The sequence below is a fragment of the Thalassophryne amazonica genome, chromosome 3, assembly GCF_902500255.1.
Source record: "Thalassophryne amazonica chromosome 3, fThaAma1.1, whole genome shotgun sequence".
Classification (NCBI taxonomy): Eukaryota; Metazoa; Chordata; class Actinopteri; order Batrachoidiformes; family Batrachoididae; genus Thalassophryne; species Thalassophryne amazonica.
Genome location: NC_047105.1, coordinates 36,556,676 through 36,569,878, shown reverse-complemented (window position 1 = coordinate 36,569,878; position 13,203 = coordinate 36,556,676). Strand labels below are relative to the sequence as shown.

Sequence of the window (13,203 nt, the reverse complement as noted above, 5' to 3'; positions counted from 1 at the left end):
TGAGCTTTGTTGAACACTTTATTTTAGTGCAGATCCTGAAATACATCCAGCATTTGTTCATCTCCATGGCGACAGTCCTTCGTCTCAACCCATGATCTGTCAAATAAAGGACCAGTCAACTGTTAGGTGATCAACCAAAATTACAACATAGTCAGCCGATCAGATCATCTGTATGATGTGCAGAGTATTCTGCAGTATGAACAAATTCTCATAGAATGCTTATTAATCAAGATGTTTAATTACCTCAGAGGTTGTTTTCGCTGCTCTCTGTTTATTAGGATGGCAGTTTTATTTTATTAAGAGTATTACTTAAAAAACATAATAATAATAAAAATAATAGTGGACACCTTAATGAAAAGGGGGCAAGACTGTCAAGACTTTTTCTAAACACAGAAATAGGGGCACAGCACCCCCTTGTTTTTGGCATCCCTTGCAGAAATGCCAGTTGTTTTTTAAGCGTTACTCCTAGCATACAGCCTTCCCCTCGGAGATCAGTTCTTTGGTAAATACATAACATTGATACCTGGAAATAGCAAGCCCGTTCGTGATAAACAGCGTATTTTTTCCAATATACTAAAATTGTGGCAAAATGACTAACAATGCGTAAACATGTCCTATTTCATGCAGCTCCCATGCTGGCCCATAGCCAGGGGGCATTCGGACGAACCGCCCACTTCGTGTACTTGTGTCTGTTTGGGGTCTCTACGAGATCACGGTATTATTGAAGTACCACTGCACGTTCGGTACATGCACCTGTAATCACTGCCTGTGTTTACATCAGTGTTTGATACTGCGACCTGTCAGTCTGCTGTTTTGTGCAGCAGGCCCGAGTTGGAAAAAAAAGAGTTCCCTTCTGTGTCTCAGAGTGTGAGGTCATAGAGAGCAAAGAGCAAAGTGCAGAATTTACAAACATATTTTAACATTTTTCTTTTTTTTCAAAACTTTGTGTCGATCTGAGTGTCGTTGTTATTGTTAAACTAAAAACACAGCTGCAGACGCGTGACATGTTACAATCAAGGGGCAATGTGAGCCCCTATAAATGAAGTTGATGTGGAAGTGTAGTGCCTTGACTGGCCACTTGAGGCTGGCTGCAAAAGAGAACACTTTCCCATCTGACTCTTTGTTAAAATGTCCAACTTTAGAGCAGAAATAGACATGTTTGCAGCCTGGTACAACAAACGGTTGTCATATTATCTTTGACATCCACTTGATACTGGGGCTTAGTAAATCACTTTTTAGACTGATTCACTGTGCCCCGGGTGCATGTGACACACATGAATCATGTTATCAAATAGCTGATAGTCTGGAGAAAACATAACACATACTCATCAGTTGGACGGGGTCTAAAAACAATTTTTTGGGCCACCTTTCCTCTGTTGTGAGAAATAAATACAAAGACACTGATATCCACAAAATTTACTTTTTCAACATGTTTATTAGACCCCATTCCTGCCAGGCTGCCCAAGGAAGCCCTACCATTATTTAATGCTTCAATCTTAAATATGATCAATCTATCTTTGTTAGTTGGCTATGTACCACAGGCTTTTAAGGTGGCAGTAATTAAACCATTACTTAAAAAGCCATCACTTGACCCAGCTATCTTAGCTAATTATAGGCCAATCTCCAACCTTCCGTTTCTCTCAAAAATTCTTGAGAGGGTAGTTGTAAAACAGCTAACTGATCATCTGCAGAGGAATGGTCTATTTGAAGAGTTTCAGTCAGGTTTTAGAATTCATCATAGTACAGAAACAGCATTAGTGAAGGTTACAAATGATCTTCTTATGGCTTCGGACAGTGGACTCATCTCTGTGCTTGTTCTGTTGGACCTCAGTGCTGCTTTTGATACTGTTGACCATAAAATTTTATTACAGAGATTAGAGCATGTCATAGGTATTAAAGGCACTGCGCTGCGGTGGTTTGAATCATATTTGTCTAATAGATTACAGTTTGTTCATGTAAATGGGGAATCTTCTTCACAGACTAAAGTTAATTATGGAGTTCCACAAGGTTCTGTGCTAGGACCAATTTTATTCACTTTATACATGCTTCCCTTAGGCAGTATTATTAGACCGTATTGCTTAAGTTTTCATTGTTACGCAGATGATACCCAGCTTTATCTATCCATGAAGCCAGAGGACACACACCAATTAGCTAAACTACAGGATTGTCTTACAGACATAAAGACATGGATGACCTCTAATTTCCTGCTTTTAAACTCAGATAAAACTGAAGTTATTGTACTTGGCCCCACAAATCTTAGAAACATGGTGTCTAACCAGATCCTTACTCTGGATGGCATTACCCTGACCTCTAGTAATACTGTGAGAAATCTTGGAGTCATTTTTGATCAGGATATGTCATTCAAGGCGCATATTAAACAAATATGTAGGACTGCCTTTTTGCATTTACGCAATATCTCTAAAATCAGAAAGGTCTTGTCTCAGAGTGATGCTGAAAAACTAATTCATGCATTTATTTCCTCTAGGCTGGACTATTGTAATTCATTATTATCAGGTTGTCCTAAAAGTTCCCTGAAAAGCCTTCAGTTAATTCAAAATTCTGCAGCTAGAGTACTAACGGGGACTAGAAGGAGAGAGCATATCTCACCCATATTGGCCTCTCTTCACTGGCTTCCTGTTAATTCTAGAATAGAATTTAAAATTCTTCTTCTTACTTATAAGGTTTTGAATAATCAGGTCCCATCTTATCTTAGGGACCTCGTAGTACCATATTACCCCATTAGAGCGCTTCGCTCTCAGACTGCAGGCTTACTCGTAGTTCCTAGGGTTTGCAAGAGTAGAATGGGAGGCAGAGCCTTCAGCTTTCAGGCTCCTCTCCTGTGGAACCAGCTCCCAATTCAGATCAGGGAGACAGATACCCTCTCTACTTTTAAGATTAGGCTTAAAACTTTCCTTTTTGCTAAGGCTTATAGTTAGGGCTGGATCAGGTGACCCTGGACCATCCCTTGGTTATGCTGCTTTAGACGTAGACTGTGGGGGGGTTCCCATGATGCACTGTTTCTTTCTCTTTTTGCTTTGTATGCATCACTCTGCATTTAATCATTAGTGATCGATCTCTGCCCCCCTCCACAGCATGTCTTTTTCCTGGTTCTCTCCCTCAGCCCCAACCAGTCTCAGCAGAAGACTGCCCCTCCCTGAGCCTGGTTCTGCTGGAGGTTTCTTCCTGTTAAAGGGGATTTTTTCCTTCCCACTGTAGCCAAGTGCTTGCTCACAGGGGGTCGTTTTGACCGTTGGGGTTTTTCATAATTATTGTATGGCCTTGCCTTACAATATAGAGCGCCTTGGGGCAACTGTCCGTTGTGATCTGGCGCTATATAAAAAAAAAGTTGATTGATTGACTTGCCACTTAGCTTTACCCTTAATGTATCCAAAAACAAAACGCTAATTTATAAGGAGGATGTCTTTATGCAAAAATTATGGCATAACTGCTGTAAGATATATGTACGAGGTCTGTTAGAAAAGTATCCAACCTTTTTATTTTTTCAAAAACCATATGGATTTGAATCACGTGTGATTGCATCAGCCAAGCTTTAACCTTCGTGCGCATGCGTGAGTTTTTTCACGCCTGTCGGTTGCATCATTCACCTGTGAGCAGGCTTTGTGTGAGCAGTGGTCCACCCCTCTCGTCGGATATTTATTGTGAATAAATGTCTGAAAGATTTGGAGCTTTGCTGCATCAATTTTTTTCCAGAAACTGTGAGAGACCTCCAGGTGGACACCATTCGGAAAATTCAGATGGCTTTCAGGGACGATTTTATGAGGATTACACAGATTAAGGAGAGCTCCAGCCAGTTTATAGACCGCCCACAGCTGCTTAGAACGCGCTGCGCTCTGAGCGCCAATCGACAGGCTGAATCAACCAGATCATTTCCAACGTGAAGGCTTTGTTGATCCGGAACGTCGCCTGACTTACACAAAAATGGCAGGAGACGTGGCCATCAGTACTTTTTCGGCACATTCCACTGTTACAGGAGTTTTTGTCATGGAAAGAGAAGCGGAGGGATGCGCCACAGAGCCGTTCATGGCGCGGCACAAAACCACCTCCATGTTGGTCTCACAGGACGGCTTTGAGATGGCTTTCAGACGGCTTTCGGTGGCTTTTCAGTCGTGTGACTATCCGAGAAATTGTGGATGAGCCTGGACATGCCAGAACATGTCCTGTGAGGCTTCATCACGGCGTCGCTTTGCGCCATGCGGCGCCGCCGCGACGCGCGGAATTCCTCCGCTCCTCTTTCCATGACAAAAACTCCTGTAACAGTGGAATGTGCTGTTCATTTCCAAACTGGACGCTGTATTTTATCCGGGACGCCGTCTGACTAGCACAGGAATTGCGGAAGACGTGGACATCACCACATTGAGACAGACGTGCGGAGGAATTCCGTGCGTCGCGGCGGTGCCGCATGGCAACGCCGTGATGAAGCCTCACAGGACATGTTCTGGCATGTCCAGGCTCATCCACAATTTCTCGGATAGTCACACGACTGAAAAGCCACCGAAAGCCATCTCAAAGCCATCCTGTGAGACCAACATGGAGGTGGGTTTGTGCCGCACCATGAACGGCTCCGTGGCGCATCCCTCCGCTTCTCTTTCCATGACAAAAACTCCTGTAACAGTGGAATGTGCCGAAAAAGTACTGATGTCCACGTCTCCTGCCTTTTTTGTGTATGTGCCGAAAAAGTACTGATGTCCACGTCTCCTGCCTTTTTTGTGTAAGTCAGACGACGTCCCGGATCAACAAAGCCTTCACGTTGGAAATGATCTGGTTGATTCAGCCTGTCGATCGGTGCTCGCTGTGGGCGGTCTTTAAACCGGCTGGAGCACTCCTTAATCTGTGTAATCCCCATAAAATTGTCCCTGAAAGCCATCTGAATTTCCCCAATGGTGTCCACCTGGAGGTCTCTCACAGTTTCTGGAAAAAAATTGATGCAGCAAAGCTCCAAATCGTTCAGACATTTTATTCGCAATAAAAATCCGACGAGAGGGGTGGACCACTGCTCACACAAAGCCTGCTCACAGGCGAATGATGCAACCGACAGGCGTGAAAAAACTCACGCATGTGCACGAAGGTTCAAGCTTGGCTGATGCAATCACACGTGATTCAAATCCATATGGTTTTTGAAAAAAATAAAAAGGTCGGATACTTTTCTAATAGACCTCATAGTTTTGCAGATGTAGCTACTGATTCACTGTGCCCCGTGATTCACCGGTTTCCCCTATTCACGTGCAGTCACACAAACTGCCGTTAGCATTAATCACAATTGGCATAAGTGAATTTGCCAATTGCTTATGATAACTGTAGTTTATGCAAATGACCAGCTTCAACTGCAGTTACTGTCAGCCATGTTTGTAATGACTGCATATGTTAACACTCTCTGCAACACACATCAGTGCTAATGCTTATGCTAATCATAGTTTGCAGGTAGGGTTGCCAACCGTCCCTTGAAAAACGGAATCGTCCCTTATTTGGAAATAAAAGTGTGCTTTCCGTATTGACCTGAAACGGGATGCAGTTTGTCCCGTATTTCTGTGAGAATCAAAAAGTCTGTAAAATGTCAATGGAATTGACTGGCGCTTTATATGGAAACTTACGGTAAATTTGATCCCAGCCTCTCTCCTGCTTTTCACCAATGAGCTGACAGACACGAGTTGACAATACAGAATCACTCTTATCTCATTGGTCGAGGGACATCTGCTCGCAAGAAGATACCGACGTCATGAGCCAACGACAGTCGCTGGATGACAATAACAAAGCAGCATGGCTGATATCTATACGGACACCGACACTGCGGACAGCAATGTCTGTAACGTCGTTACTACTACTCCTAAAAAAAAAAACAAACAAACAAAAAAGAATGCAAAAATACAGGGGCGAATGAGAAAAGGAAAATGGCTGGGTGGAAAAGGTGCGCGACAACAGTATTGTTTACTTTTCAGACTTTATTTTTTGCACTTTTTATTACACTAAATGTGTAAATGTGCACTGTTACATTGTTTTGGATGATGCAAATTTTCTATTGGTTTTTTTTTTGTTAATTTTTTTTTTTTAATTTATACAATTTAAGTTAAGAGCAGGGGTGGTGGCCAAGTGGTTAATGCGCTTGGTTTTAGTTCGGAAGGTTCTGGGTTCAAATCCCACCCCTGCCACATTTCTCCATGTAATGTGGAGTTGTGTCAGGAAGGGCATCTGGCGTAAAACCTGTGCCAAATCAACATGCAGATCCACCTTGGATTTGCTGTGGCGACCCCAAGTGCAAACAAGGGCGCAGCCGAAGGGACTTACTTATACAATTTAAGTTAAGCAATAACACTACAGAGATTTATTTTTAAAGAAGACAGAATGCTCATATTGAAATTGTGATTGAAAATTTATTTTGCACTAAAAATAAATTGCTAAATAATAATTTGTTTTCCACGTGTTCATATCAGAACAAATGCATGTATGCATCTACCTAAATTCAGGGTCAAGTCAACAGTAGGTAAGTCCCTTTGGCTGCTCCCTTGTTTGCACTTGGGGTCGCCACAGCAAACCCAAGGTGGATCTGCATGTTGAATTGGCCTAAGGTTTACACAAGTTTTACGCCGGATGCCCTTGCTGACGCAACTCCACATTACATGGAGAAATGTGGCAGGGGTGGGATTTGAACCCGGAACCTTCTGAACTGAAACCAAGCGCATTAACCACTTGTCCACCACCTCTGCTCCTCAAGTCAGTCAAATGGTTAAAAATCGTTTCACACAGACGCTGTGAAGGGTGAAGGCAATTGTCAGTCGGCCGGTCGGCCCTGGCGGTGAGGTGTCCCTTATTTATTTTTCAGAGAGTTGGCAACCCTATTTGCAGGTCCTTTAATATAACCTGCCAGCAGTGCAATGCACAATGTGAACATAATGTATCACCACTTTCAGCTTTTTGGACGGATCCACAAAGAGGCTTTTTTGAAAATGCACTTTTTAGTGTTTGAATGTTTTTGCACACGTGATGTTTTTGAGTGTTTTTGGTTCGTGTGTAACACTTACGCTATTCATCCAGTTGATGTAAGCGGACACTCTGGTGAAGACGGTTGGCTTCTTGTAGGTGTTACACCCAGAGGAGGACACAAAGCTGGTCACACCGTGGACAACCCACTTTCCATTGACGCTGCAGTTCAGGGGACCGCCGGAGTCACCCTGGATTAAGAGTCGACAAATCACAAACAATGACAGCGTGAAAACTTTGTAAATCCTGTTGTAAATTCTGCAGGTTTGACCAGCGCTGAAGGTGAACGCTCCGGTTTTCCATCCACTACAGTTGTATGCAAAAGTTTGGGCACCCCTGATAATTTTCATGGTTTTCCTTTGTAAATAATTGGTTGCCTGGATCAGAAATTTCAGCTAATTTTGTTTAAAGAATTATTGCACACTTTCTGTAAATCCTATAAACTTCATTTCACTTCTCAAATATCACTGTGTTTGTCTGCTATATGATATATTTAACTGAAACTGCTGATCCAAACAACCAATGATTTATAAAGGAAAATCATGGAAATCATCAGGGGTGCCCAAACTTTTACATACAACTGTAACTCCCACTTGGTCAAAATATACCCTTGTGAATTCACAGTCAAAGGAGATCATCCAAATTTGACATTGCAAGATGTAGATTTGCAGTGTTTGCCAGAATCATGACGTGCATTACGTGATTGTACGCGTTTCCTTAGCTGGGATCCCTGAGTTTTCCAGCGCAAATACTCAGTGTTCAGCTCACCTGGCAACCTGACTCACTTCCACCGCCGGCACAGACCATCGACTCCTTCACACTGCTGCCCCACCAGCCGTAGCTGGAGCAGGTCCTGTGGTCAACAACAGGCAGGTAGGCCTGTTTCAGCTGGGCTGACAGCTGACCTCCAGCTGCAGGTGAACACATCGAATAAATAGAATCCATCCTTTTAAATGTATGATTACACACAATCTGTGCTTTTATTGGGTAAATGTATAAAATCAGACTCACTCTGGGTGCGTCCCCATCCAGTGATGTAGCAGTTGTTGTTGTGGGGCAGGATCTGGCCAGAGGGAGGCAGTGCCCCCAGCTGGACATAGTTGTTGAGGGAGGCTTCAGTGGAGAGACGCAAAAGAGCGATGTCCCACCTGAGGGTCAAACCAGAACACCTTCAGGCCATTTTATACATATAAACAAGAGCAATCAGAGATTTCTGATGTCCACCAATCTGGATCCGGATCACCTCCAAAATTCAGTGGTGTCTTCCATGGCCTAATATCTATCTGTGGTGCAAATTTGGTGAGAATCCAATAAGTAGTTTTGACGTAATCCTTCAGAGCCTATATAAAGTTAATGTTGATCCAGAATCTGGATCCGGATCACCTCCAGAATTGAGTGGAGCCTTCCATGGCCTAATATCTATCTGTGGTGAAAATTTTGTCAAAACCCGTGCAGTAGTTTTGACGTAATCCTGCTAAAAGACAGACAGACAAATAAATAAACGCCGATGAATTTATTACGTCCTTGGTGGCCGTAATAAATTCTATTCATGATACGGTTACATCTAGGTGAAACTAAGTTACCAAGAACTTCACCCAATAGAATTTTAACAAAATAATCATGCAAATAATCCACATGAAAACAGTTATAATTCTAATAATAATGATAATAATAATAATAAAAAAACAGCTTTACGTAGTTGTGTAGCATCGTTCATATAAGACATGCAGCTAAATGTACTGTACAAGAAGCTATGCTGCTTCAGAAGTTTGTGACAACTAGCAAAACATTAAAAGATTTCCAGTGTTAGGAAAGAAAACAAAGGTCTTCAGGTCTCACATGTTAAATCATCCTTGATTATTTACAGAGATGTCAGTTAAGGATGGAAGCATGATTCATATTTTTACAAAGGAATGAAAATACGGACAAATGCAGAAACGTACGCATGCAATAAATACATGTGAAGTGATTTTAGGTGATATTTGTGTGCTTTTTCAGTCACTACGAACCCTGCAGCAACATTGTTGGAGTTCCAGTTGGGGTGGACATAGACATGGCTGACGCCAACATTCTGCTCTCTGCCCTCATAGACCTGGATGTTGTGCTCTCCAAGAACCACGCGCCAAGTCATTGATCTGAAGGTGCACAAATAATCAAATAATTAGTGCCACTTTATGCCAAGATGAAACTTGTATGTGTGTGTGAGTGATGCATTAAAGTGCCACCTGTCCACACAGTGAGCGGCCGTCATCACCCATCCCCTCCTGATCAGGGTTCCTCCACAGGTGTGATAATAATTGCTTCCAGACTTGTACTGAAGAGAAATCTAATGAAAGAACAAAAGAGAAAATCACACCTAAGAGAAGTCAGTGATGAACAGCATTTGGCATAATTGGAGAAATTGTTTTAAATGTGTGTGTATGTAAGTGTGTGTGTGCATGCAGAGGGGTGGGGGCAATTTCAAATTAAACTGAATTTCAGTTTTTTTTAATTGAAAAAGTCTCATCAGTTAGACAGAATGCTGATCAGAAATGTAATGTTGAACTGTCTGTAACTCGTGCACATTCTGTTGTGCTCGAGCAGTTTGAGCCCATTTCTCTTTCATTCCTCAGTGAGGTAGTGAAACACACAAAACCTACAGGTTGTGCTTTGGATGCTGTTCCAAGGTGCTGAAGGATGTTTGTAATACTGTTGGGGCAGGTCTCCTTTATCAACGCTTGTCTTAGCTTGGGGTCTGTTCCAGCTGCTTTTAAACATGCTGTGGTTAACAAGCCTCACCTTGACTCGTACCTTTTATTCAATTTTAGATCCATGTCTCATCTACCATTTCTGTCTAAGGTTGTGTTTATACAGTTACAGTCATTTTTAGAAGACAGTTGCATCTTTGCAAAATTCCAGTCTGGATTTAGATGGCGACACAGCACTGAGTCGGCACTTTTAAAAGTTCGTAATGACATCACTTTCTCACATCTCCTGTGCTGATTCTGTTGGACCTCACAGCAGCCTTTGATACTGTGGATCACACAGTACTTGTTTCCTGGCATGTTATTAGCATTCAAAGAACTGCACTTAAGTGGCTTAAATCGTATTTGGCCGAAAGGAGTTTTCTGTTATCATTGGTGACCTCTCCTCATCAACCACTCCTCTGTGTTGTGGAGTGCCACAGGGTTTGATTCTTGGCCAATTCTATTTTCTTTGTACATTTTGCCATTATAGCCCAGCACAACCTGTCCTGCCATTGCTATGCAGATGATCTGAAAATCTATCTGCCTTTAATGCTTTGTCATAAATATTTAATTGTATTCATAATGTAAAGCAGTGGCAGTCCTGAAACTTCCTTTACCTGAATGATGGTAAAACTGAGACCACTGGGTTTGGATGCTCTGGCATGCCAAATGTGATAACACCAAACTTTGATGCTGTTGCTAATTATGTAAAACCAGCTGTCAAGAATTTGGAAGTGATATTTGACAACTGTTTGAGGGTAGAGCAACAGATAAACTTTGTTGTCAAAGCAAGTTTTTTTAAATCTTGAAAAATTCTGGGATGGCTTTGTAAACTAACCTTTTTCTTTTTTTTTGCAGTGAAAAAGTGAGTTTAACTGTTGAGTGGGTATATTGTAACGGGTCCATAGAGGTGCTGGGCTGTTTAACAACTGAGAAAATGCAGAAAATTACATGCACATAGAATAAAAGTATGTTGCACAATGAAAAAATATGAATGGCATGGATATATACAGTACCAGCTAAAGGTTTGGTAGTGTACGAGGTCTGTCCATAAAGTAACTGTCCTTTTTTTTTTCAAAAACTATATGGATTTCATTCATATGTTTTTACGTCAGACATGCTTGAACCCTCGTGCGCATGCGTGAGTTTTTCCACGCCTGTCGGTGACGTCATTCGCCTGTGAGCACGCCTTGGGAAGGAGTGGTCCCGCCCCCTCGTCGGATTTTCATTGTCTGGAAATGGCGGAATGAAAAGGACTTTTTTCCATCAGAATTTTTTCAGAAGCTGTTAGAGACTGGCACCTGGAAACCATTCGAAAAATGTATCTGGCTTTCAGTGAAAATTTTACGGGCTTCACAGAGAATAAGGACTTTAACTACAGCTTTAAGGAACCCTTTAAGGACGGTCGGTGCGCCGCGCTCCGAGCTGCGACGATGCGGCACAAACCACTGGTTCATTTCTAAGGTGATGGCTCTGTGGATACGAGACCGTCGTGTGCTCTTTCTCTGGTTATCACAAGACCTGGACATCATTCCGGCAGATTTCACTTTTAACAGATTTTGTCGCGTCACGACCGATTCGCTGATGAAGCGAGACAAAGGAACACCTCCGTTTCGGAGTGTTAGAGGACAAGTTGGGACATGTCTATCTCGGCTTTCAGTGCTTACCAGTCGAGTGAGTATAAAAGAACTTGTGGAGAGCTGGACATGTCCCAACTTGTCCTCTAACACTCCGAAACGGAGGTGTTCCTTTGTCTCGCTTCATCAGCGAAGCCTCCGCAAGATCTCCGCACCGACCGTCCTTAAAGCTGTAGTCAAAGTCCTTATTCTCTGTGAAGCCCGTAAAATTTTCACTGAAAGCCAGATACATTTTTCGAATGGTTTCCAGGTGCCAGTCTCTAACAGCTTCTGAAAAAATTCTGATGGAAAAAAAAGTCCTTTTCATTCCATTTCCAGACAATGAAAATCCGACGAGGGGGCGGGACCACTCCTTCCCAAGGCGTGCTCACAGGCGAATGACGTCACCGACAGGCGTGGAAAAAGTCACGCATGCGCACGAGGGTTCAAGCATGTCTGACGTAAAAACATGAATGAAATCCAAAAAAAATAAAAAAGGACCGTTAATTTATGGACAGACCACGTATGTGTATAAAAAATGAAATAAATGCATAAATAAATACCTGCCAAGGCCAGGAGTGTGGTCTGGCCACCTCACCTCCCACAACCCTCTCTTCAGCATCGTCATCCTCCAGGTATCGGGGCTCCACCTCCAGCTCAGCCAGCACTGAGGACAGTGAGCGTCACATCAGAGATTGCATGTTTTTGTGTGCAGAATGTAAAAAACAAACAAACAAACAAAAAACCCTTACCTAGGGCCGCAAGCGAGGTCAACACAAGAAAGTTGAGCATGTCTGCAGTCTTCTGAAAAGTTGGGTTCTGCAGGTGGAGGCCCACCGCTGTTTTATACCCTCAGGGTCTGTTCTGCCCATGTGATTCTGCACGTAATTTGTTCTGCAACAGCAAATATGCACCTGTGTCTGTCTCACAGTTATCACTGCGGCTGGGACACACGTTCCTGGAACTGTTTGCATCATCCTTTTTTTCTCCACACTTTTGGCTGTACTTGTAGTCAGTAGATTAAAAAGTGTCTTTTATGAACTAGTTCTGCCTGTTTTTATTGCTGACATTTGACATTTTATGATGCGCTGGTGCTACGTGATCGTACATATTATGGAAATGAGACTTTAAATTTTGGCTCCTTCTGTACCGCAAGAATCTCGTGATATCTCTTCATTGTAGAAAAATATTCTACACTCAAAAGATTTCATGGGGTTAGTGTGTGTAACCTGAATTTACATGTACATATTTCAGTATGTTGAGTTATTACAAGATGTTGGAACAAAATTGTTCATGATTTAAAAAAAAAAACAGTTGGACATAAGTTGTCAGCAGTTTTAAAATGGTTCTTAAAGGTTTTAAAATGGTTCTTAAAGTGTTTTTTGTTTACCAACAAAATAGGGAAGCCTATAATTTTGAAAATATAAATGAGTTATTTGAATTTTATTAGAATTTTGAATGCTAATTTGAATTTGAATTTGATTGATTTGAATTAATTTGAATCCTGATGAACAACTGCAGCCTGCAGCTGCAGTGTCTTCCTGCAAGACAGAGGTCTTCAGGAAGACGACCATCCGTATTGGTGTATATACACACTTTTCCTCCTAATTTTATAAATCCTAAATATTATGGTGCATATGAAGTACAAGAGCTAAATCCTATATCAGTACAATTTGACAGTTATGAATGTAAATGAGAGCCATGTTTACCTAGGTTATGTTTTCACCCCCATTTGTTTGTCTATTTGTTTGTCTGTCTGTGAACAGCGTGGAACCCACACTTTTTCATATTCGATGAAAGTTTTACAGAGGATTCATATCCTGATAAGCAAGAACTGATTCAATTGTCAAGGTCATACATCAAAGGAG

The 13,203-nt window shown here is 42.0% G+C and overlaps 1 protein-coding gene across 1 annotated transcript; it reads right to left on the bottom strand.

Annotated features, from left to right (window-relative positions):
* On the bottom strand, positions 1 to 12,174 carry LOC117506541 (elastase-1-like). Its single transcript, XM_034166046.1, has 8 exons — positions 12,088 to 12,174; positions 11,899 to 12,002; positions 9,219 to 9,319; positions 9,003 to 9,128; positions 8,005 to 8,141; positions 7,762 to 7,904; positions 7,035 to 7,184; positions 1 to 96 (listed from the first exon to the last, which is right to left on the bottom strand). The coding sequence occupies exons 1-8, from the start codon at positions 12,125 to 12,127 to the stop codon at positions 85 to 87; spliced, it is 813 nt and encodes a 270-aa protein (XP_034021937.1). The 5' UTR covers positions 12,128 to 12,174; the 3' UTR covers positions 1 to 84.
* Between the last annotated feature and the right edge of the window lie 1,029 nt (positions 12,175 to 13,203).

Coding starts and splice junctions, on each gene's coding strand:
- LOC117506541 (XM_034166046.1), bottom strand. CDS start 12,127: ATGCTCAACTTTCTTGTGTTGACCTCGCTTGCGGCCCTAG. Junction 7,905..8,004: donor TGGATGGGGACGCACCCAGA/GTGAGTCTGATT, acceptor GTTCACCTGCAG/CTGGAGGTCAGCTGTCAGCC. Junction 7,185..7,761: donor GAAGTGAGTCAGGTTGCCAG/GTGAGCTGAACA, acceptor CTCTTAATCCAG/GGTGACTCCGGCGGTCCCCT.